The 26,436-nt window shown below is 47.1% G+C and overlaps 1 protein-coding gene across 1 annotated transcript in view; it reads left to right on the top strand.

Annotated features, from left to right (window-relative positions):
* The window catches only part of MAP3K2 (mitogen-activated protein kinase kinase kinase 2), a 269,545-nt gene that overhangs the window by 217,698 nt on the left and 25,411 nt on the right, over nt 1–26,436 (top strand). The window contains exon 15 of the mRNA XM_069227045.1: nt 15,601–15,730. Within this exon, the coding sequence (XP_069083146.1) occupies nt 15,601–15,730 (130 nt within the window). The remainder of the gene's footprint in view (nt 1–15,600; nt 15,731–26,436) is intronic.

The raw sequence follows: 26,436 nt of genomic DNA, 5'->3' as shown, positions 1-26,436 counted from the left end.
AAATAGCCCACTATTGTTGGAAGAGGTGCCTGGCAGTCACTGGTGGTGCAGTGGTTTACGCTCCAGAATTGTCCTGATACAAAGGCATTCAACTTCGGTAAGGCACTAAAAAGAAGGCTGTTCGCACTCTAGCACTTGAAACTGGTTCAAGTTTGCTTATTAACTCTGTTGCATGCTGTTTCTTCCCTGCAGTTTCTAGCACCAGGATGTCTGTTGGGTATCAAAACAATCTATAAGTGGCAATTTGATGGCCTTTATGCCTTTATGGTGCATTCCGGGGTTTGCATTCTCTACGCTTAGGCAAATGAAGCCTTGTAGCTTGTTGCTTGTGTCACAAATGGAGGTGACCTATTCAATGGCAGCTCTCTGCTCATATTTGAGGGCAGTAGGTTTGATTATAACGTCCCACTAGGGCAGTTCATAATGCATGGTCCCCCTTATTAGAACGGTGCGACCTACGTGGGGCTGCAAGAATATGGATCCACATGTAAACAAAATCTTGCAGGCACTGTTGACTTTAGGCAATGAGGGCAAAGCAGTTACACAGTTGGCAAGATGTAAAAGTAACATGTGCATAGAAATTTCTGACATGGGCAGTGCCAGTTTTTCTCACATGGTTGGAAGTTTCCAATAATCTTGCTCTTTTGGGAGACTGAGAACTGTGACCTGCTTACTAGTCATTATGATTAAATCTAAGAAGCTGAGTGGAATGTATGTTTATATATCTAGCGACAGTGCACCCCAAACATAGAATATCCTTGATCTGCAGTCTGCAATGGGCCCAGCTGCTGCGAGATAGATAATCAATGTGTTGAGTATTGCAGTTAAATCCCTGGGCCACATGGAGGGAGTCAGTCCTGTCCTTGGATAACCGGTTACTTGAATAACCTGCTAGTTCTAGTAAGCCCCCTTAGATTTCTTACTCGAACAGCTGTATTGTCTGAAGATTAATTCCCTGTTGTTGCTAGCTTTCTTTTACTGTGGGAGACCTTTTTATGTTTACTATTTCTTTTACTCATAGAACACTATTGATCACACGAGTAGCCAGCCAAGGTTGTTTTTAATGTGTGCAAAGATGAGCCTTCAAAGCCTTATTGATACAGCTGTTTCTTTCACTGCTCTCAGCCAGAGTACACGTTCTCCACAATTATTCATTTTATGTTGTTGGTACTGCTCTTTCTATTGAATCCTGCAGTTCATTTGATCACAAGTTTGTACTGGGAGATGATGTCCTCATGTTATTGTTTAAAAAAACGAAATCTAAATATTTTATAATAAATACTTCAGGGAAGAGGGAACATCACATTACATATGCTATTAATGTTAATAGATTAATGTGACAGAAGTTCTACCACACAGCCTGATGTACTTTCTTTTTTTTTTTTTTTTAACATTTTTTTAAATTTCCAACAAACGAGTGTGCGGGAGCCTCCCACATGGCAAGGCACATGACACAACATCATATTGAGCTTGACAGCCAAGTAGTAATGTCACAACATATAGAAATATGGCATAATAACATGGAGCTATGCAACAAAAGTCAAACCCCTCATCCCATGTGTATACCAATTGTGTCCCGCCCATGAATGCGTGGATCTCTAACCACGGACCATGACTGATCTGTACATGGCTCCAATTGTATGCCCCTTGATCCAGCCCAATCCTTCCAGATTTTATAATGCTTCTGAGCACACCACCTCGTCGGGTAAATTGTGTTCTCCAGTCCCATTCAATCATCCATACCTTTGGCCCGTGTCTCGACAGGAAGGGCCGTAACGTCTTTCCAAGCTCTCACTCTGCCTGGGTCCGATTGTTGCAAAATCAGAGCACCGCCTTCTGATATCGGTTACCCCTCAAGTTGTCAGTAATATGTAAAAAAGGATAACTTTAGGGTCCCTAGGGATAGGCCAGCCCAGCTCCCCCTCTCATCTTCCCAGAACCTCACTCCAGTAGTGAGATAGAATGGGGGCAATGCCAAAATGTATGGTGTAGATCTACTTGTGGGTTTTTGTATCTCGGGCAGTTTCCTGTGGCTATCAGTCCCCTGCGGTGCAGTTGTGCTCTAGTGAGGTAGACATGGTGAAGCCACTTCAGTTGGATCAACCTAAATTGTGATGTGCCTTCACCGCTTCCCACCAGTCATCGTCCTCCAACTGACCCAGCTCCCCCTCCCACACCTTTCTCACTGCCATCATGGGGTCAGGAAAATTGCCTAGAAGCATAAATCTCAGATAGATTGTGATTTTTATATCCGTGAGAAGTTGTTTTGCCTCCCATCGGGGAGAATTCAGGGATGTCCCCCACTGATTATGTGATAGGTAAAAATGTGTGGCGAAGCTGTGAGTAAAGGATTTCCATGTCCCATTATACATCATGTACCCCAGTGTGGAAATCCCTCTAGTGTCCCAAGCGGCAAATCCACATAAGGTGCTAACCTAAGGGAACAGAGTGCCCCTCTATGGTGGAGTATCCAGCATCAACATACCAGCCCAGCCAATGGAGTTCATAGCAGCTGACCATATTCCAAGCACCACTCATGTGGCAGGTGAGAGAGTCTTCTTTGCGGACCACCATATAGTAGACGAGGAAGGTTCTGACGGTCCATCACCTTTCCTCCACTTCATATGGCGGGTCATAGAATCTGCTAGACCACCATTCATTCATTATAAGCAGATGTGCCACCCAATAATATAGGGAAGTATGTCTGGGTAGCTATCCCACCCAAATAAACCGGATAGCAGAATTTCCCCAAGGGAAGTCGACATGGGTCACCTCCCCATAGTAGCGTTCTGTATCTGACACCTTGATGAAGAAGGTCTTATCCACCAGCAATGGGTGATTCTGTGATTGGTAGAAGAGGCGCGGCAGGGAAAACATTTTTTTAATGGCTGAACGTCCCAGTAGCGATGGGCAGAGAGTCCTAGTAGGGATAGGGGTAGAGTGGGACCTAAAGTTAGTTGCTCGCTAGGCCCTCTAGGTGGGGTACTAGGTTTTGTTCAAAGCTCCTCAAAGCCCACACTGTGACATAGACACCCAAGTGTTTGAATCCTGAAGACCGTGTTGGTATCCCCCAATGCCAACTGCATATCTTCTTGGCAGGGAGTTATGGTAAAGATTGAAGATTTATTGATGTTCACATGGAGCCCCCCCAACCCCTGCACTCCCCCCCCCCCCCCCCCCCCCACCCCCACCCCAAGTTTGGTGTATAGTAATCATACATAGCCAATAAACTTTGGTCTGAACCGCACAAGACGCAAGAAAGCAAATAAGTGTTCCCAGTCCACAGAGTCAAAGGCTTTCCCAAAATCAGTTTAAGGGTCCTAAGGCCACGGAAGTTCTTGCTCAAAGCAATTGCATTGTGTAGTCACCTTAAGTTATGCCGAGTTGCTCAATGAGGCCTAAACCGGACTGATCCGGGTGGACCAGGCCGTTGATAACACCTGCTAATCGGGTGGCTAGCATCTTAGCCCATATTTTCACCTCAACATTCAACAGCGAAATTGGTTGAAAGTCTTCATAGTGTGAGCCCACCGTACCTGGCTTGGGTATCTCAACTACATCCGTGTTTCTAAGGTATGCAGGTAACTCTCCTCTCTCCAGAGCTTCTTTGAAGGCCTCCAGCAGCAGAGGGCCCGTCTGAGGCCACACCAACTGCCAGAACTCTGCTGGGAATCCATTGGGTTCCAGCACCTTACCCACCTGCAACTGCGCCAAGGTGCCGCACAACTCATCACAGGTGACATCCGCATACAGGGAGTCACGGATCTCCAGGGAGAATCTGGGCATTTGCAGGTCGTGCATAAAGGTAAGTAACTCTGCACAACGGCTTGTGGGATCCGCACTATACAGTTCCCGATAGTAGGATGCAAAGGTTTGCGTAATGGGTTCACTCCCAGTTATTAGAGTGCCATCCTCTACCTCCAGGTAAGCCACGGGGCCCTGGCCTCTCTAGGCGTGCACAGCCAATGCAAAGTCTTACAGGCCTTCTCCCCCCACTGGTAAATTGTGCTGCAAGTGGCCAACCAGGCCTCCCTTACTTCCTGTGTGTGTGGTGAATCCCGTAACAGGGACTCCTTCATTGATGCCACATAGCGGCTCTCGAGGTCAAGTATACCTTCCTCTAGGACAGTGACTTTCCATTGGGCCCAGTCCCTCTGACCCCCCTAGAGTAGTTATTGATACCCTCCCGGATGATAGCTTTCTGGGCCTCCCACATGGTGCCCAGAGAGAGCACCGAACCCTTGTTTTCGGTGGAGAATCGTTGGCATGCTTGTTCACATATTTCCGTAAGGACCTCTTTTTGGAGGCACCAACGGTCCAAGCGCCAGCCCGCCGTCGCCCTCCTCAGACCCAGAGTTAAATCTCTCAACACTGGTGAATGATCAGCGAGGCCTCGAGCCAGCTAACTAACATCCAGAACCTGGTGTCCCTCATACCTGTGCAGAAAAAAAAGTAATCTAGTCAAGAGAAGGATCTGTGAGCCCCAGAGTAGAGAGTATATCCACAAGATAGTATATCCCCTTTCTTCTGGATGATGATGCTCTCTCTCCACACATCAATCAAATTTAAATTATGCATGAAGTTGGAGAGTGATGTCTGGCCTTGACCAGACTCACTGGGGGATGTGGAATGGTCATGGCCTGCATGGCACACCCCATTAAGGTCCCCACTCATTATCCACAGGACCTCTGGAAACTCTTGGATAAGGTCACCAAGTCTAGTCAAGAAGCCAATCGGTGGGTGCATGAACAGAGAGCAAGGAGAGTGAGGAGGCCGTGTAAGGTGCCCGTGATCGCCACATACTGACCAACCCATCGCGCCATACCCTAGAGACCACCAAGGGAGTGTGCCTTCCGAATAAAATGGCCATACCTTGGGAACCCTGGTGAAATCCTGGTACACCTGGGCATAGCCCCTGTGGGCCAGAAAAGGACACTTATTCCCTAGTAGATGTGTTTCCTTGAACATTACTGTGTCCGCATCAGTCTGTGAGGTTGCTCCCCTTTTGATTTTGTCCAGCAACCCATTTATATTCCATGAGAGTACTCTAAGTTTACCACAGGTTGGTTCGTCACGAGTGGGAAGCCCTGAGATACGAGGAGTCAGCCATTCTCTAGTTGTGTCTGTGGAGTACATATAAAGAGCCAAAGTACCTGCCCTGCATCTGCGCTCACTCCCAACCTCTGAACAGAAACCAAAAACAATACCCCTGAACAATCCACCATCCCCACCAACTGCTGTCTGTGACGGATCCACACATCGTGTGTCTCTGGTGTTTGGAGCTTAACCACAACCCTGAAGTCGCGCTCAGAGTGCCCGGCCATGAATCCGAAAGCTTTGAGGGAGCAGTCACTAAAGCTACTTGCGGCCCGGTGTTCTGCTCCGTGCTGCGCAATCCAACTATGTGAGCTCTGCAAGGTCATGCACCTCATATTTGGGCAGTCTCACCCCACTAGAACGCTTTTGGGCCCCGCGGGGTCAGCAGGGGCCCCCTTGGGTTCTGTGTCAGTGGCTTCAGCCTCTGCTCAAGAGGGCACCAAGGGGTCCCATTTCCTGGATCCAAACCGCCGTTGGTCACGCCATCTTGACATTCCCCAACAACAATTCTAACGTCAACGCTCCTGATGCCGCCCGCACCCATGGTCGCCGTCGACCCATCCTCATTGAGACACTGAGCCGGACCGGCGTCGCGCAATGCCAATTCCGACTTCGGTGGGGACCTTGCTACCTAGGTCGGATCCTGACCCCTATTCTTATGGGTTGTCATACGGTGAGGATTGGGAGGGGTCGTTGGACCCTTTTTGAACACCTGGTCTGAACACTTCCACTGACACTGGCATGCCTTCCCCCTCTACTGTGGTTACGAGGAGGGAGCGTCCTATTCCATGGTAGTGAGAAGAGCGGCCAAGGTCCTGGGCCTCGAGCTGCCTTCGGTAGCCATCAGGACTAACCTCCTGACTGAGGTGCTTCAGCCTGGGGCTTCCTCTTCTGAATCCCTTTTTGCCCTTTAATGAAGCCCTCACTGATGTCCTGCTGGGGACTTTGTCCAAACCCAGCACAGGGTCTCCTTTTAGTAGGACAATCGCCCGCAGCTATAGACAAGCACCTAATGACCCAGTGTTCCTGACGCCACACCCAACCCCTGAGAGCTTGGTTATCCAGGCATCCACATACCCAGGCGCATTCCCTTCCGCACCTCCAGATAGGGAATCCAAGAGATTGGATCAACTTGGGTAAAGAATGTTTTCTTCCTCCAATCTGGCATTGTGTTCTGTGTCGCTACACCCCTACTTTATGGGACACAGTTACGCAGGTGCTGCCACAGGTCCTGGAGGAGGCCTGGGCCATTCTCTCCCAAGCTGGTGTTGATGGGAGGGACACAGCGAAGTTCACAATGATGTGGACTGGATACGACCCACTCACTAGGTAAATCGGTTGCATCAACCGTGACCTTGAGGCACCACACTTGGTTGAGGACATCTGGCTTTTCGGGGGATGTCCAATTCACACTTATGGACATGCCCTTTGATGGCAAACATCTGTCGCTTCTGGGACAAAGCAGGCTTGACGCTTAATAGCTTTAAGGAGTCCCGGCCTGCGGCCAGTTCTTTGGGCCTCACAGCTGCCCCTCACCCACCTCAGTCTGCTTTCCGCCTCTTTAGTGGCTCGTGGCAGGGGACAAACGTCCTAATGGATCAGGGGACCAGCGGTCTGCGCAGTCCACCACCTCTCCCGCTGCAGCCTCCAAACCTTCCTAGTCTGGCGCTTCCCCATCAGTTACTAGTCGGAGGCAGGATTCGCCATCACTTGCACCGCTGGCAATCCATCACATCAGGCAGGTGGGTTTTGCAAATAGTCCAAAGGAGCTACTCCCTCCCCTTTTAGACTACCCCTCCATCCATGCTGCCATCCTACAATCGGCTGACTGGTGCCCAAAAAGGACAAAGGGCCTCCACCCTACCTTAGACCTCCGGTTCCTCAATCTCTTCCTCAGGAAGGAGAAGTTGAAAATGCTCACTCTGGCTAAGGTCTTGTCTTCCCTGGACCCATGAGACTGGGTGGTAGTGTTGGATTTTCAGGATGCATATTGCCATATTCCTGTACTGCCTGCCCACAGACGTTACTTGCGGTTCATGGTAGACCACAAGTATTTTTTATCCCCTTTCATCTGAGCTGTTCTGGACACAATGCAGTTTTGGGCCAATCCTCCCAAGGAGTGAATCCAGGATATATGATACCAATGTTTTTAGTTCTTATCCTTTCGGTGAGACTGACTGAGGCAGCTGGGCCTCATGGCCTCCTGCTGCTGACACATGCCAGATGGCATAGGCGGGCTCTGCAGTGGGACCTGAAGTTCCAGTGGGCGCAGCATCAGGTGAATCTTTCTCTCATGGTCCATATATAGGAGGAAACTACGCAAGATCTGCAGTGGTGGCACTTGAACCGCGATTGGGTCAGAGGCAGCTTCCTCTCCCTTCTCCAAGCAGAGTTGGCAATAGTGACAGATGTGTCACTCCTGGGATGGGGCGGCCACATGGGAGAGGTGGAGATCAGAGGTGTCTGTTCTCCGGAGGTGTCCAGGCTCCACATCAGTCTGTTGGAGCTCAGGACGATCAGACTAGCATTGAAAACATTCTTTCCCTCTCTCAAAGGGAAAGTGGTGCAGGTGTTCACGGACAACACCACCGCCATGTGGTACTGCAACAAGGTGGGGTGGGGTTGTGGACCCTTTGTCAGGAGGCTATGAGCCTCTGGACATGGTTGGAACATCAAGCATTTCCCTGGTTGTTCAACACCTGGTGGATTCTCTGAACATCAGTGTGGATGAACACAGCTTTCAATGGCTGGTAGATCACAAATGACGTCTCCATCCGGAGGTGGTGCAAGGTCTTTTTCAGCAGTGGTGAGAGCCTTGGTTAGATCTGTTCGCCTCTCCAGAAAACACGCTAAGTCAGCTGTTTCACATGTTGGAGTTTCCGAGGCAGCACTCGTTCAGTAACTCTTTTCATCTTGAGTGGAACTCAGCCTTCCTATACACCTCTCTGCCCATACCACTTCTGTCCAGAGTACTCAGGAAGATCAAGACCGACCGGGCCCAAGCAGTCCTTGTGGCTGTGGACTGGGCACAAAGAGTATGGTACCCCAGACTATTGAGCATGACCATCAATCCTACGATCAGACTGCCCATTTGGGAGGATCTTTTGTCGCAGCAGCAGGGGACGGTTCTCCACCCAAACCTGTCCAGTCTCCGCCTTCTTGTGTGGAGATTGAGCGGCGACAGTTGACAGCTTTTGACCTGCCGCCCGAAGTCTGTAAGGTTATTTCGGCTTCTAGACTTCCCTCCACCAAAACAGTATACGCCTGTTGATCGAACAAAATTGTGGCATGCTGCACAGACAATTCTGTTGACCCCCACCCCTTCTCTGCCCCTCTTTCAGAGCAGGGCTTTGCTTTGGGAACACTCAAAGGTTATCTGTCTATCTTTGCTTTTCTGAGATTACCTGACCAACCCTCCTTGTTTAAATCTCTTATTGTCAGTAGATTCCTAAGCGGTCTTACCCATATGTTTCCTCCTTCACCGTTCATAATGCCCCAATGTGTTGTCCTTCTCTGCCCAAGATTGGTCTCCACCACTGGTCTCTCCAAAGACGACAACCATGTCGACCTCCACAAGGCCCCAGGCACCCTCCAACTCCTTGTGCCCACCAGGGAGGATGCACTCCAGGCTTGGGCGACGTGTCTCTACGGTCTCCGAGGCATTAATCGATGCCTGTGTGGGCCCTCTGCTCACCAACCACACCTCCAGTCACCTCGTTGTTCCGCAGCCCTGGACGCTCTAACCTCCTCTGCCATGATGGATGGACGTCTCCAGTAGTTCACATGATTAGTTACAGAGCCTGTGAATGAGAAAGTTATCTCTGTAGTCTTCATTGAGAGGCTTTCCCTGATAGTCATAAGCAGTAGACTATCTCCGCACTCAAGTAGAATTAATGGAATCAGGCAAACGTGTGAAGCTCCTCTACTGTTTGTAAATCTATAGAATACCCAGGATGAAGTATGATTACAAGTAAGTAACTGTTCGATGGCATATGTTGCTGCAGATACACATGTTTAGCACAGTCCGCTGCCTGGTGTTGGGCTCGGAGTATTACAAGTTGTTTTTCTTCGAAGAAGTCTTTTTTGGTCACGGGACCGAAGGACTCCTCCCTCTTCGGCTCCATTGCGCATGGGCGTCGACTCCATCTTAGATTGTTTTTTTCCGCTGTCGGGTTCGGACGTATTCCTTTTCGCTCCGTGTTTCGGTTCGGAAAGTTAGTCAGAATCTCGGAAGAAAGCGTCGGTATTGTTCCGTTCGGTATCGGGATAGTTAGGTACATCGACACCGATCATCGGAAGACTTTGGGGTAGCTTCGATTCCCCCATCGGGGCCTGGTCGGCCCGACCGCGTGCGACATCGAAGCCGATGGAACGGACCCCGTTTCGTTTCTGCCCAAAACGTCACAGTAAGTATCCTTATACAGATCAGCACTTGGTCTGTAACTTGTGCTTGTCCCCCGAGCACAAGGAGGATACCTGTGAGGCTTGTCGAGCCTTCCGGTCCAGAAAAACACTCCGGGACCGAAGAGCCAGGCGTCTACAAATGGCGTCCACGCCAACAAAACAACGTTTCGACGACGGAGAGGAAACTTTCTCGGTTCCGGAATCAGAATCCGGAGACTCCAACGTCGAACAACAGCAACAAACAGTGAGTAAGACGTCGAAAATTAAAACCATCGAGAAGACAAAAGCCCAGGGGACGCCACTGCCAACAGGCCATGGCTCGACCCATAAGACCGGCGACCCGTCGAAGGCGCCGAAAAAGGGCACGCCCATAGCGAAGACACCCGACTCCGGTCGAGGGACCGCCATGGAGCAACCTCGGAGCCGAGATAGCGGCTCCGAGAGGCAAAAACAAGATGCCGGCACCGAAAAACCTCGGCACCGAGACACACTGCCGAAATCCACAAAAATTCTGTCGGTGCCGAAGCCGAAAAAAGATTCTCTCTCGGCGCCGAAAAGTTCCACACCTTCATCCTACACAGAGGAACAAGGAATAAGTGGCCAAATGCACAGATTTGGACAAGAGCTCCAAAGTGTAGAATCAGACTACACACAAAAGAGACTGTACATCCAGCAAGACACAGGGAAGATATCAACCCTTCCCCCAATAATAAGGAAAAGAAGGATCAGACTTCTTAAGGATGACGCACAACCACAAGCCAAAGTGGTTAAAAAAGTCACGCCTCCGCCCTCTCCACCACAACAGGCATCGCCGGCACAAACACCGCCACAAATGCACTCACCAGCGCAAACTACCATAAGTCAAGATAATCAGGATCAAGACGCTTGGGACCTATATGACACCCCAGTGCCGGACAATGATCCCGATTCATACCCCACAAAGCCGTCACCGCCAGAGGACAGTACCTCATACTCGCAACTGGTGGCTAGGGCTGCAGAATTCCACAATGTCCAACTGCATTCCGATCCTATAGAGGATGATTTTTTATTTAACACCCTCTCGGCTACACATAGCCAATATCAATGTCTCCCAATGCTACCAGGGATGTTACGGCACGCAAAACAAATTTTTGAAGAGCCCGTAAAATCAAGAGCCATCACCCCAAGGGTGGATAAGAAATACAAACCACCACCCACAGACCCAGTGTTTATTACTTCGCAGTTACCACCTGACTCCGTAGTAGTAGGGTCAGCTCGCAAGAGAGCAAATTCCCATACATCTGGCGACGCACCACCTCCGGACAAAGAAAGCAGAAAATTTGATGCGGCAGGAAAAAGAGTGGCATCACAGGCAGCCAACCAGTGGCGCATCGCAAATTCTCAAGCGCTGCTGGCCAGATATAACCGCGCACACTGGGATGAGATGCAACTTCTCGTAGACCATCTTCCCCAGGAATACCAAAAAAGGGCGCAGCAAATAGTTGAAGAGGGACAAACAATCTCAAACAATCAAATCCGCTCTTCACTGGACGCAGCCGATACTGCAGCGAGAACAGTCAACACTGCTGTCACCATAAGGAGACACGCTTGGCTCCGCACTTCAGGCTTCAAACCTGAAATCCAGCAGGCTGTCCTTAATATGCCCTTCAACGAGAAACAACTTTTTGGCCCTGAAGTGGACACAGCCATTGAAAAACTTAAAAAGGACACAGACACGGCCAAAGCCATGGGCGCACTCTACTCCCCGCAGAGCAGAGGCTCTTTTCGAAAAACTCCATTTAGAGGGGGGTTTCGTGGCCAACCCACAGACACCACCAGCCAACAAACAAGAACCACACCATATCAGGGTTCATTCCAAAGGGGAGGTTTCAGGGGATATAGAGGGGGTCAATTCCCAAGGAGTAGGGGAAGATTCCAGACTCCAAAAACACCTCCTCCTAAACAGTGACTTTCAAGTCACACAACCCCTTCACTCAACACCAGTGGGGGGAAGACTAAGCCAATTCTACCAATCTTGGCAGCAGATTACAACAGACAATTGGGTATTAGCAATAATCCAACATGGCTATTGCATAGAATTCCACAAATTCCCACCAAACATCCCTCCAAAAACACGCAAAATGTCACCACAACATTTAGAACTTTTAGGACTAGAAGTACGAGCACTACTGCAAAAGGATGCAATAGAGTTAGTACCAGTACAACAAAAAAACACAGGTGTTTACTCCCTGTACTTTCTAATTCCAAAAAAAGACAAAACATTAAGACCAATATTAGATCTCAGGACACTAAATACCTACATCATATCGGACCACTTTCACATGGTCACACTACAAGACATCATTCCACTGCTCAAACAGCAAGATTACATGACCACATTAGACCTAAAAGATGCGTACTTTCATATACCGATACACCCTTCTCACAGAAAGTACCTAAGGTTTGTATTCAAAGGAATACATTACCAATTCAAGGTGTTGCCATTCGGAATAACAACTGCACCAAGAGTATTCACAAAATGTCTAGCAGTAGTAGCAGCACATATCAGGAGACAACAGATACATGTGTTTCCTTACCTAGACAATTGGCTAATCAAGACCAACACAGTAAAAAAGTGCACAAACGACACCACATATGTCATACAAACCCTTCACAAACTGGGTTTCTCCATCAACTATACAAAGTCACACCTCGAACCGTGTCAGACACAACAATATCTAGGGGCAACCATCAACACATCAAAAGGAATTGCCACTCCAAGTCCACAAAGAGTGCAAGCATTCCACAAGGTAATAAGTGCTATGTTTCCAAACCAAAAGATACAAGCAAAATTTGTGCTAAAACTTCTAGGCATGATGTCATCATGCATAGCCATTGTCCCAAACGCAAGACTACACATGCGACCCTTACAACAGTGCCTAGCATCACAATGGTCACAGGCACAGGGTCAACTTCAAGATCTGGTGTTGGTAGACCGCCAAACATACCTCTCGCTTCTATGGTGGAACAGCAACAATTTAAACAAAGGGCGGACATTTCAGGACCCAGTGCCTCAATACGTTATAACAACAGATGCTTCCATGACAGGGTGGGGAGCACACCTCAATCACCACAGCATTCAAGGACAATGGGATGTACACCAAACAAAATTTCATATAAATTACCTAGAACTGTTAGCAGTATTTCTAGCGTTAAAAGCCTTTCAACCCATAATAACACACAAATACATTCTTGTCAAAACAGACAACATGACAACAATGTATTATTTAAACAAACAAGGAGGAACACACTCAACACAATTGTGTCTCCTAACACAAAAAATATGGCAGTGGGCGATTCACAACCACATTCGCCTAATAGCACAATTTATTCCAGGGATCCAAAACCAACTAGCAGACAACCTTTCGCGAGACCACCAACAAGTCCACGAATGGGAAATTCACCCCCAAGTTATGAACAAGTACTTTCAAATTTGGGGAACACCCCAGATAGATTTGTTTGCAACAAAAGAAAACGCAAAATGCCAAAACTTCGCATCCAGGTACCCACACCGCGAATCACAAGGCAATGCTCTATGGATGAGTTGGTCAGGGATATTTGCATACGCTTTTCCCCCTCTCCCTCTCCTTCCATATCTAGTAAACAAATTGAGTCAAAACCAACTCAAACTCATACTGATAGCACCCACATGGGCAAGACAACCTTGGTATACAACTCTACTAGACCTTTCACTAGTACCGCATGTCAAACTACCCAACAGACCAGATCTGTTAACACAACACAAACAACAGATCAGGCATCCAAACCCAGCATCATTGAATCTAGCAATTTGGCTCCTGAAATCCTAGAATTCGGACACTTAGACCTCACACAAGAATGTATGGAGGTCATAAAACAAGCTAGAAAAGCTTCCACTAGACACTGCTATGCATCTAAGTGGAAAAGATTTGTTTGCTACTGCCATACCAATCAAATCCAACCATTGCATGCCTCTACGAAGGACATAGTGGGATACTTACTACATTTGCAAAAAGCGAATCTCGCTTTTTCATCTATAAAAATACACCTCGCAGCAATATCTGCTTACCTACAAACTACTCATTCATCGTCTCTATTTAGAATACCAGTTATTAAAGCATTCATGGAAGGGCTAAAAAGAATTATACCACCAAGAACACCACCAGTTCCTTCATGGAACCTTAACATCGTCTTAACAAGACTCATGGGTCCACCTTTCGAACCCATGCATTCCTGTGAAATGCAATATCTAACGTGGAAAGTCGCATTTCTCATTGCAATCACATCCCTCAGAAGAGTAAGTGAAATACAGGCATTTACCATACAAGAACCATTTATTCAAATACACAAAAATAAAATAGTTCTAAGAACAAATCCAAAATTTCTACCAAAAGTAATCTCACCATTCCATTTAAATCAAACAGTAGAATTGCCAGTGTTCTTCCCACAACCAGATTCCGTGGCTGAAAGGGCACTACATACATTAGACATCAAAAGAGCACTAATGTACTACATTGACAGAACAAAGCTAATCAGGAAAACAAAACAACTGTTCATAGCTTTTCAAAAACCACACATAGGAAATCCAATCTCTAAACAAGGCATTGCTAGATGGATAGTCAGATGTATTCAAACATGCTATCTTAAAGCCAAGAGAGAATTGCCTATTACACCAAAGGCACACTCAACCAGAAAGAAAGGTGCTACAATGGCCTTTCTAGGAAACATTCCTATGAGCGAAATATGTAAGGCTGCAACCTGGTCTACGCCTCATACATTTACTAAACACTACTGTGTAGACGTACTATATGCACAACAAGCTACAGTGGGCCAAGCTGTACTAAGAACATTATTCCAAACTACTTCAACTCCTACAGGCTAAACCACCGCTTTTAGGGGAGGTAACTGCTTTATAGTCTATGCTAAACATGTGTATCTGCAGCAACATATGCCATCGAACTGAAAATGTCACTTACCCAGTATACATCTGTTCGTGGCATTAGTCGCTGCAGATTCACATGTGCCCTCCCGCCTCCCCGGGAAGCCTGTAGCCGTTTAGAAGTAGATCTTAAATTTTAAACATTTGTACATTTGTAAATAATTATTATAAACTTTTTATGTACATACGTATTCACTCCATTGCATGGGCACTATTTATAGCAAACAACTCCATCCTCACCCTCTGCGGGGAAAACAATCTAAGATGGAGTCGACGCCCATGCGCAATGGAGCCGAAGAGGGAGGAGTCCTTCGGTCCCGTGACCAAAAAAGACTTCTTCGAAGAAAAACAACTTGTAATACTCCGAGCCCAACACCAGGCAGCGGACTGTGCTAAACATGTGAATCTGCAGCGACTAATGCCACGAACAGATGTACACTGGGTAAGTGACATTTTCATTTCTTTACATTTGCCTCTCTTGTGCATAATATTTTCTACAAGATTTGTTTTTATGGGTATTTTTTGTTGTTGTTTAGTTTATCAACATTTGTTTTGTAATAAGCTGATGTTAATTCTCGGCTTTGCTTCACAGATAGTGTGCTTCTTTGCATCTTACCATGCAGTTACCTGGTGGTCTGTATTGAAGTGTTGCCTTGAACTTATGTGGGAGGCTAATAGGTTGAACTGCACACACACACTTGACCCACCTTTAAGATTCATACATTGTAGCCAGTTATTCATTCTTAAAACATCAGTGAATGAGAAGCTTTTGAGGATAAAATTGTATTCTAGTAGAACTATACATGTTTCTTAGTGCAAGACGCCAATCGGGTCCAAAAAACAGAAAGTGGGGCCATTGGCAGTTCAACTATCAGCTTACTTTAATGCTATTTTTTCTGCAGCTAGTGAAAGAAGAAAGATGACCATGTTCTTTCATAGTGTCTGCAAGTGAATGTACAAACTAGGATTCTTGTTAATGTATCAGTAACATTAAACCTAATAAATCACATGTCATTGAATATCCAATATATTTGCTCATGTTTCTTGCTTTGTCAAATTAATTCTCTGTAGTGCTTCGTAATAAAAATGGCCTGTTTTTGCATAACTTTCTAACTGAACTGCCCTCTGTGTGATTTATCCAGGGTTCAATTAAGGACCAGCTGAAAGCCTATGGAGCCCTTACTGAGAACGTAACCCGCAAATATACCAGGCAGATCCTAGAGGGCGTGTACTATTTGCACAGTAATATGATTGTACACAGAGATATCAAAGGTAAGTGGCAGATTTAGCATTTCTGTACATATTGCCTGTTCCTTGCTTCATTTTTATTTAATTTTGCCCATCACTAATGAAATGTATTCTATTGTGTACAACGTTAACAGGAGTTTTGAACCCCCAGTTTACCATTTTCAAGTTTAAATTTAACATATATACACATTGGTTAAACCCCAATTGTTAGTGGTTCAGGTGCTGTTAACCTGCCTTGTTGAACTACTACTTCACCCTGATTAATCACAAACTACTTTATCTTCTTGATCGAGATTTTCTACCTTTTCTTTGAAAGCATGGTACAAAGGACAAGACGTGCAAATGGTTATATTGTATTCAAGACCTATGATCTCTGCAGTTAAAAAAATAACATGAAACTGGACTATATAGTGCTTTTGTTGCAGCATGATTTTCCTTTACATTAACATTTACACATTATTTTGGAGTTGCCCAGAATATGTACAACTCAATCAATCAGCAATTTGTATACCGCTGCTTATCACTCATGGGGTCTCAAGGCGCTTGATCAGTTAAAGAGCCCGGTCATGAGGTCCTTCTTGAACTGGTTCAGCGAGAGGACTTGCCTGAGGTGGATTTGGTAGCATGTTCCAGGTCTGCGCTGCGACGAAGGAGAAGAATCTGCCTTCCACTGTGCTCTTCCTGATTCTAGGGGTGGCAGCACAGCAAGTTGAGAAGATCGGAGTTGTCTGGCCGGGGTGTTAAATGACAGGTGGAGGTTGAGGTAGGCTAGTCCGATATTGTGAAGGGCCTTGGAGGCATGTGTTAGGAGCTTGAAGGTGTTGCGCTTCTTGATGGGGAGCCAGTGTAGGTCTCTAAGGTGGGCGGAGCTGTGGCAGGGGATGTCTAGGATGTCTGGTTGCTGCGTTCTGGATTCTCTGGAGGCTTGCTTGGAGCTTCTTTGTGATTCCGGCATAGAGAGCGTGTAGGAAAGTACCTTCTTTTTGGCATGGCTACCCCACTTTTTACCTGCTATCAGTGTGCTTAGACAGTTTTCACTGGGATCCTGCAAACCAGAACCCCAGTGATTGTGCTCTCACTCCAGATTTGGTTACTTAGTACCATTGTGCACGCCACAATTGGCATACTGATGTCCCTAGTATATGGTACTTAGGTACCCAGGGCATTGGGACACCAGGGGTCCTCCATGGGCTGCAGCATGTATTATGCCACCCATGGGAGCCCGTGCAAAATGTATCTGCAAGTCTGCCATTGCAGCCTGTGTAAAAAAGGTGCATGCACCTTTTCACCACAGGTCACTACACCAGGTCACTGTAAGTCACCCCTAGGGTAGACCCTTTCAGCCCAAAATGCATGGTGCAGGTCCCTGTGTGTGAGGGCACCCCTGCAAGAGCAGAGGTGGCCCTAGGAACTCCAGCTTCATTGCACTGGGCTTTGTAAGTGCAGGGGAGTCATTTTACCCGTGTACTGGACACGGGTCACTACCTATGTCCAGCTACATAATGGTAACCCCGAACCTGGGCATGTTTGGTAACAAACATGTTGGAATCATACCTCAATACTGTTGCCATTATTGGTTGTATGATTCCATGCACTCTGGGGGCTCCTTAGAAGACTCCCCAGTATAGCTCCTACCAGTCTAGAAGGGTTTTTCAGGCAGCCTGCTGTGCTGCCACCCTTCAGACAGGTTTCTGCCCTCCTGCTGCTTGACCAGCTCAAGCAGGGGAAGGCAGAACAAAGGATTTCCTGTAGGAGAGGGAGGTAACAGCCTCTCCCTTGGAAATAGGAGATACAAGGCTTGGGAGGCATAGCCTTCCCAAGCCAACGGTTTACTTTGAAGGGCAAATTTGGTGCTCTCTGTGGATAAACTGGTTTGCACCAGCCCAGGGACTCCCGGTCCCTGCTCTGGCACAAAACTGGACAAAGGAAAAGGAAGTGACCACTCCCTTGTCCATCCCCATCCCATGGGGTGGCCAGAGCTCTTCCAGGTGGCCACTCGATTCTGCCATCCTGAAACCAGGATGTGCAGAGGCCCCTTAGAGCATCTGAGTGGCGAGGTCAGGCAGGTGACGTCAGAGATCCCTCCTGATAGGTGGTCACCGTGCAAGGTGATCAAACCCCCTTTTAGGGCTATTTAGGCACTCCCTCTTTAGTTGGTCCCCAGATTCCATGTGCAAGACTCCACCAGGACTCCTCTGCATTGTTTACTTCTAGCCATTGGAACCGCAACTGGACTCTTCAGGAATCAACAAGACTGCAACTCTCGAGATGACCTCACCCTGCAACATTGTTTCTCCAGCTCCTGCCAGCAACTGCAACATTTCCCCGGCTGTGCATCTCCTGGGGTCGGAGAGACGTCAGTCTGCACCAAGAAGAAAGAAGGAATCTCCCTTGGAGTGAAGGAGTCACTCCCCTGCATCTGCAGGCACCTACAGCAACGATGACCAGCTGTGTGGATCTGCTCTCCTCTGGAGCCGTATGGATCCTGCATCACAGGTGGTGGTCCGGAGTGGTCCCCTTGGTCCTCTCTGCCTCCTGTCCAACTTGGGAGACAGTGAGTCCTTGCCTCTCCTTGCAAACCAGTACCCGTGTGCACTGCGACTCTTGCAGCAACCAAGGCTTGTTGTTTCCATTTCCAAGGAATCTTCTTGCTCCGTGTAGACCCGGCCTCCTGCACCTCATCCTGCCAAAAACAGACTCCTCTGTGCTGCTCCAGCGATGTGGGATTCCTCTCCAGGTGTGCTTATTGGTCCTCACTGCAACTTACTGTGCCTGCTGCCAGTGGGGGTTGCAACTGCTTCTGCTAGCTCTCCCAACTGATGAGGGTCAGCCTAGACTCCCCTCCAAGGGTTGAGTCCCCTGGACCTTGCTGGTCCTCTTCAGCCTTGCAACTCTTTCTTAGCTTCTTCTTGCATTTGCCAAGGCTTGTTGGTGGAACTCCTAAACCACTGACTATCAGCGACCCTACAACCGACGTGGGACACCATCTGCACCACTCCAAGGACTCCTCTTCAGCTCTTGGGCTCCACAGCTGGTTTTCGTCTTCCCACGCCTACCCGTGTTTTCATCCACAGAAGGGTGGGTAGTGGCTCCTGCCCGACTGGACACTCCATAGTGGACTGGACTCTGTCCCCCTTCTTTTTCAGGTCCTCTTCTTCCAGAATCCATCTTTGGTTTCTTCTAGTCTGGTCCTGTTCTTGCACAATCTACCTCTGGTCACTTAGATACTCACCTCTTGGGGTCCCTAGTTCTTCCAGTTTATTTATATATATGTTCGATGGCATGTGTAGCTGCAGATACACATGCTGTGCACATCCCGCCATCTAGTGTTGGGCTTGGAGTGTTTTCGAGTCACGAGATCGAGGGACTCCTCCCCCTTCGGCTCCATTGCGCATGGGCGTCGACTCCATCTTAGATTGTTTTCTTTCCGCCATCGGGTTCGGACGTGTTCCTCTTCGCTCCGTGTTTTTGTTCGGAAAGTTAGTTAAATCTCGGAAAATTCGACGGTATTGTTTGCGTTCGGTATTGGGTTAGTTACAACAGATGGACACCGAATTTCGAAGAGCTCCGGTGGCCCTTCGGGGTTTTCGATTCCCCGGCGGGGCCTGGTTGGCCCGACCTCGTGCGTCTTCAAGGCTAATGGAACGGACCCCATTCCGCTTCTGCCCGAATGTCACAACAAGTATCCTTACACAGATCAGCATCTGGTCTGTAATTTGTGTTTGTCTTCCGAACACAAAGAGGATACCTGCGAGGCCTGTCGAGCGTTTCGGTCGAGAAAAACACTAAGAGACCGAAGAGCAAGAAGACTACAAATGGCGTTGGCGCCGACAGGACAACAACACTTGGAAGAAGAAGAAACCTTCTCCATCGCGGATTCGGACTCGGACGAGGTCGATCCCGAACAGACGCCGAGAACCGTGAGTAAAACGTCACTGCCCAAAACTCACGGAAAATTCACTAAAGCCCAGGGCATGCCACCGCCAACAGGCCATGGCTTAACCCGAAAACTAGGTGACCGACCATCGGCACCGAAAAAGGGCATGCATGTGTCGAAGTCATCCGACTCCGGTCGAGATACCGGCACAGAACAGACTCGACCTCGAGGCACTGGGTCAGAGCAATCTCGACACCGAGAGGGCGGCACCGAAATGAGTCGGCACCGAGAGATCGGAACACCGAAAGGCAAAAAAGTGTCTTTGGAGCCGAAAAAGACGGTCAAAAAGGTTTCGAAACCGAAACATCCGGCCTCGGAGCCGAAACCAAGTTCCTACACAGAGGAATAGGGCCTTTCCTCACAGATGCAAGGACACAGATTCGGACAGGAACTAGAGACAGGGGAGCCAGATTACACTCAAAGGAGGCTCCACATTCAGAAGGACACAGGAAAGATCAGTACTCTCCCTCCAATCCGAATTAAAAGGAAACTTGCCTTCCAAGAGAAAGACAAGCAACCACAAGCAAAGGTGGCAAAACAAATAACTCCGCCACCATCACCACAACGCTCACCACAACCATCACCGGTAGCCACTCCACCAATGATGCAGTCTCCAACTCATACAGGAATGAGTCAGGATGATCCTGACGCATGGGATCTTTGATGCGCCTGTATCAGATAACAGTCCCGACTGTTATCCAGCGAGACCGTCACCACCTGAGGACAGTACTGCCTACACACAGGTGGTGTCAAGAGCAGCTGCGTTTCACAATGTCACCCTGCACGCAGAACCAATAGTGGATGACTTTCTGTTTAATACACTGTCGAGCACACATAGCCAGTACCAGAGTCTCCCTATGTTACCGGGAATGCTGAAACACTCAAAACAAGTGTTTCAGGAGCCTGTGAAAGGCAGGGCCATTACTCCAAGGGTGGAGAAAAAGTACAAACCGCCACCAACAGACCCTGTGTACATCACGCAGCAATTAACACCAGACTCAGTGGTTGTAGGGGCAGCTCGCAAAAGGGCGAACTCACACACCTCGGGAGATGCACCACCACCAGACAAGGAAAGTCGCAAGTTCGACGCAGCGGGGAAAAGGGTCGCGGCACAGGCAGCCAACCAATGGCGCATTGCCAACTCACAGGCCTTGCTGGCTAGATATGATAGGGCTCATTGGGACGAAATGCAACATTTCATAGAACACCTACCCAAAGAGTTCCAAAAGAGAGTACAACAAGTGGTGGAAGAAGGCCAGAGTATCTCTAACAATCAGACACAGTCAGCAATGGATGCAGCAGACACAGCTGCTAGGACTGTAAATACAGCAGTCACCATACGGAGACACGCATGGCTACGCACCTCAGGATTCAAGCCGGAAATACAACAAGCGGTTCTGAATATGCCTTTTAACGGACAGCAGTTGTTTGGGCCGGAGGCGGACACTGCTATTGAAAAACTTAAAAAGGACACAGATACGGCCAAAGCCATGGGTGCACTCTACTCCCCACAGAGCAGAGGCACATTTCGTAAATCACAGTTTAGAGAGGGGTTTCGGGGACAGAGTACAGAACCCTCAACCTCACAAGCAAGACCCACTTACCAGAGTCAATATCAGAGGGGAAGTTTTCGGGGGCAATACAGAGGGGGACAATTCCCCAAAAATAGAGGGAAGTTCCAAAGTCCCAAAACACCGCAAAATAAACAGTGACTTCAGCGTCACAAATCCCCAACACATAACACCAGTGGGGGGGAGACTAACCAAATTTTACGAAAACTGGGACGAAATAACAACAGACATGTGGGTCCTAGCCATTATCCGACATGGTTATTGCATAGAATTTATACAATTCCCTCCAAATGTCCCACTGAAAACACACACCATATCCAAACAACACATGGATCTATTACAACTAGAGGTCCAAGCGTTGTTGCAAAAAGATGCAATAGAGCTAGTACCAATTCATCAGAAAGGAACAGGAGTTTACTCCCTGTACTTTCTAATACCCAAAAAAGACAAAACTCTAAGACCCATCCTAGATCTCAGAACATTAAACATCTACATCAAATCAGATCACTTTCACATGGTGACACTGCAAGACGTGATCCCATTGCTCAAACAACAAGACAACACTAGACCTCAAGGATGCGTATTTCCATATACCTATACATCCTTCTCACAGAAAGTACTTAAGGTTTGTAATCCAAGGGGTACATTACCAGTTCAAAGTGTTGCCATTCGGAATAACAACAGCGCCAAGAGTTTTTACAAAATGCCTGGCCGTAGTGGCAGCCCATGTCAGAAGGCAGCAAATACATGTGTTCCCATACCTAGACGATTGGTTAATCAAAACCAATACGCAAGAACGGTGTTCACAACACACAAAGTATGTCATAGAAACCCTTCACAAGCTAGGTTTCTCACTCAGCTACAACAAATCACACCTACAGCTGTGTCAGATACAACAGTACTTAGGAGCAACAATCAACACAACGAAAGGGATTGCCACTCCAAGTCCACAAAGGGTACAGGCATTCCAAAACGTAATACAAGCCATGCACCCAAAACAAAAGTGCCAGGTAAAATTAGTGATGAAGCTACTAGGCATGATGTCCTCATGCACAGCCATTGTCCCAAACGCAAGATTACACATGCGGCCCTAACAGCAGTGCCTAGCATCACAATGGTCACAGGCACAGGGTCAACTTCAAGATCTAGTGTTGATAGACTGCCAAACACACACCTCGCTTCAATGGTGGAATCATGTAAATTTAAATCAAGGGCGGCCTTTCCAAGACCCAGTGCCTCAATACGTGATCACAACAGATGCTTCCATGGTAGGGTGGGGAGCACACCTCAACCAACACAGCATTCAGGGACAATGGGACACTCAACAGAAACCACTTCATATAAATCAGCTAGAACTACTAGCAGTGTTTCTAGCGTTGAAAGCATTTCAACCGCTAATAGCCCACAAACACATTCTTGTCAAAACAGACAACATGACAACAATGTATTACTTAAACAAACAGGGAGGCGCACACTCATCACAACTGTGTCTCTTAGCACAAAAGATTTGGCATTGGGTGATTCACAATCACATTCGCCTAATAGCGCAATATATCCCAGGAATTCAAAATCAGTTGGCCGACAATCTCAGTCGAGATCACCAACAAATCCACGAATGGGAGGTTCATCCCCAGATACTACAAACCTACTTCCAAAACTGGGGAACACCGCAAATAGACCTATTCGCAACAAAAGAAAACGTAAAATGCCAAAACTTTGCATCCAGGTACCCACAGCCTCACTCCAAGGGCAAAACGTTATGGATGAGTTGGTCAGGGATATTTGCTTACGCTTTTCCCCCTCTCCCACTCCTTCCGTATCTAGTAAACAAATTGAGTCAAAACAAACTCAAACTAATACTAGTAGCACCAACTTGGGCACGACAACCTTGGTACACAACATTACTAGACCTGTCAGTAGTGCCTCATATCAAACTACCAAACAGACCAGATCTGTTAACTCAACACAAACAGCAGATCAGACACCCGAATCCAGCATCGCTCAATCTAGCAATCTGGCTCCTGAAGTCTTAGAATTCGGACATCTAGACCTTACACAAGAATGTATGGAGGTCATAAAACAGGCTAGAAAACCTACTACAAGACATTGCTACGCAAATAAATGGAAATGATTTGTTTATTACTGTCATAATAAAGACAATGTAAGCTACTTACTACACTTAAAAAATTCTAAGTTAGCTTTTTCATCCATTAAAATACATCTCACAGCAATTTCTGCCTATCTGCAAATTACACATTCAACTTCACTATTTAGAATACCAGTCATAAAAGCATTTATGGAGGGTCTAAAAAGGATCATTCCACCAAGAACACCACCAGTTCCTTCGTGGAATCTCAATATTGTATTAACGCGACTCATGGGTCCACCATTCGAACCCATGCACTCTTGTGAAATGCAATACTTAACTTGGAAAGTAGCCTTCCTAATAGCTATCACATCTCTCAGACGAGTAAGTGAAATACAAGCCTTTACCATACAAGAACCCTTTATACAAATACACAAGCATAAAGTGGTTCTACGCACAAATCCAAAATTTTTGCCAAAAGTTATATCACCGTTCCACTTAAACCAAACTGTGGAACTCCCAGTGTTTTTTTTTCCACGACCAGACTCTGTAGCTGAAAGAGCATTACATACATTAGACATAAAAAGAGCTCTAATGTACTACATTGATAGAACCAAACAGTTTCGCAAAACAAAACAATTGTTTGTAGCTTTCCAAAAACCTCATGCAGGAAATCCAATATCCAAACAAGGCATTGCCAGATGGATAGTTAAATGTATTCAAACCTGTTATGTTAAAGCTAAGAGAGAACTGCCTATTACACCAAAGGCACACTCCACTAGAAAGAAAGGCGCCACAATGGCCTTTCTAGGAAATATACCAATGACAGAAATCTGTAAGGCAGCCACATGGTCTACGCCTCATACATTCACTAAACATTACTGCATGGATGTGTTAACAACACAACAAGCCACAGTAGGACAAGCAGTACTAAGAACATTATTTCAAACAACTTCAACTCCTACAGGCTGAACCACCGCTTTTGGGGAGATAACTGCTTACTAGTCTATGCACAGCATGTGTATCTGCAGCTACACATGCCATCGAACGGAAAATGTCACTTACCCAGTGTACATCTGTTCGTGGCATGAGACGCTGCAGATTCACATGCGCCCTCCCACCTACCCGGGAGCCTGTAGCACTGTGTGGTCCTTTCATGTGTGATAAGTTGCTGTGTGACTATTACGGTATTGCAAAAGCTGCATGCCTCCTAGATAAGTCTTGGCTGCTCATCCACAGCTACCTCTAGAGAGCCTTGGCTTCCTAGACACTGCCTATACTTCACTAATAGGGGTTACCTGGTCCTGGTATAAGGTGCCCAACACCATGGATATCCAACACAGGCCAGGCCAGCTTCCTGCAGAGCGTTGCCGTTGTCGAGTTTACTGCTCACAATTGCGTGGGTGACCATTGTTCTTGCCTCAGTGGGGATCCACGTGAAAATCGTCCGGAGGAGGCAGAGAGTGTGGAAGCATGACGATGAGATGGTGTTGACTTGGCGGGTCATTGACACGTTGAAGTCCAGGATGATAGCTATCTTGCGTGCATGGTCTGTGGGTAGAGGGTGTTTCCAAGGGCAGCTGGCCACCAGGAGTGGGGCCCAGGATGAGGACCTGTCTTGTCTATGCTTGAGGCAGCTGTTTTTCATCAAGTCAGTGACCATTCCGTTGGGGAAATTGCTCTTGGTTTGTCAGTGAGGGAAAGAATTAGCTGTGTGTCGTCGTAGGAGACTAAGTTAAGGTCATGCTGTTTGACGATTTTAGTGAGTGGAGCTATGTAGATATTAAAGAGGGCTTGGCTCAGGGAGGAGCCTGGGGTACTCCACAGCAGTTACTTTTGGTTACGAGATGAACAGCTGGAGTCTGACCCTTTGGGTCCTTCTGGTGAAAAAGGAGCGGATCCACTCCAAGGCCTTGCCACAGATTCTGACGTTGTGAAATCTGGTGCATAGGGTGGTGTGGAATACGGTGTCGAAAGCCAAGGAGAAATTGAGGAGGATGAGGGCAGCTGTGTTTTTGTGGTTCAGTGTGATGCAGATGTCATCTGTGGCTGCGAGGAGGGCAGTTTTGGTGCTGTGGTTGCTCCTGAAGCCAGATTGGGGGGGGATCCAAGATGTGGTTTGACTCAAGGATTTCCATGAGCTGTGCATTAATGTCCTTTTCGGTTACCTTGGCTGGTAAGGGGAAAAGAAATGGGTCTGTAGATTTTCATATCTCTAAGATTGGCGGAGGGTTTCTTTAGTAGCAGGTTGATCTTTGCATGCTGCCAATCATTCGGGTAGATGGTGGTTTTGCCGGTTTCACTGGAGAGGTTGATTGTCCGGCACAGCTCGAGGGTGATGGTGACGCTGGCTCGGTTGAAGATGTGGTGTAGGCACAGTTCCGAGGGTGCCCCTGAGTGGATAGAGTTCATGAGCTTTCGGGTGTCTTCTGTGGAGATGAGGGTCCAACTATTGTTAATGATCATAAAGAATATTGACCTTTCAGCAAGAAAGATTGATTTTTATTAACAATAGGTAAATAACTCCAGAACCTCCCTCGTAGAAGTTGTGGCTCCCAGAAATAGTCACAGCAGAACAAATGAATATCTTGTTCAACATCATAATACTGACAAAAGCTGCCATGCCCTCCTGTCCATGATCTCAAGTAATCAGAAATAAAGGCGGCAGAAATTATCTCCTAAGGACATTGCGTAGGAAAAAGTGCATGCATTATTGAGTGGGAACATTATCATAAAGGCAGCATTGCACATATGTTTCTGACACTTATGTCTTTGGAAAACTGAGTGAGGTAGCCATTAGTCCTGATCCTGAAGCAGGTTAAAAGTTTTCCGTCATAGACACTATACAACAGACTATGGTAGAATATTATTCCAGAACAGTATTTAATTTGAATTTATGCTATGATAATTTGCTACAGACATCCTTGCAGCAGCAACAAATTTGAGCATGTAAGCAAAATTTATCAGCACAGCGCAGTACAACTTGTGAGTCAATAACTCTTGGACAGCAGAACCATCACAAATTTATATATGTTACCTACCATATTTCCCGAGCAAGGCTGAATATGCCTCCCTTAATTTGGCCATTTGTCGCATAAACCTGGTTAATGGAGACCAATTCAGCTTGGCATCAAAG

The sequence above is a fragment of the Pleurodeles waltl genome, chromosome 3_2 (assembly GCF_031143425.1).
Source record: "Pleurodeles waltl isolate 20211129_DDA chromosome 3_2, aPleWal1.hap1.20221129, whole genome shotgun sequence".
Lineage (NCBI taxonomy): Eukaryota > Metazoa > Chordata > Amphibia > Caudata > Salamandridae > Pleurodeles > Pleurodeles waltl.
The sequence above is the reverse complement of the archived record's forward strand: the minus strand, read 5'-3'. Positions and strand labels throughout refer to the sequence as shown.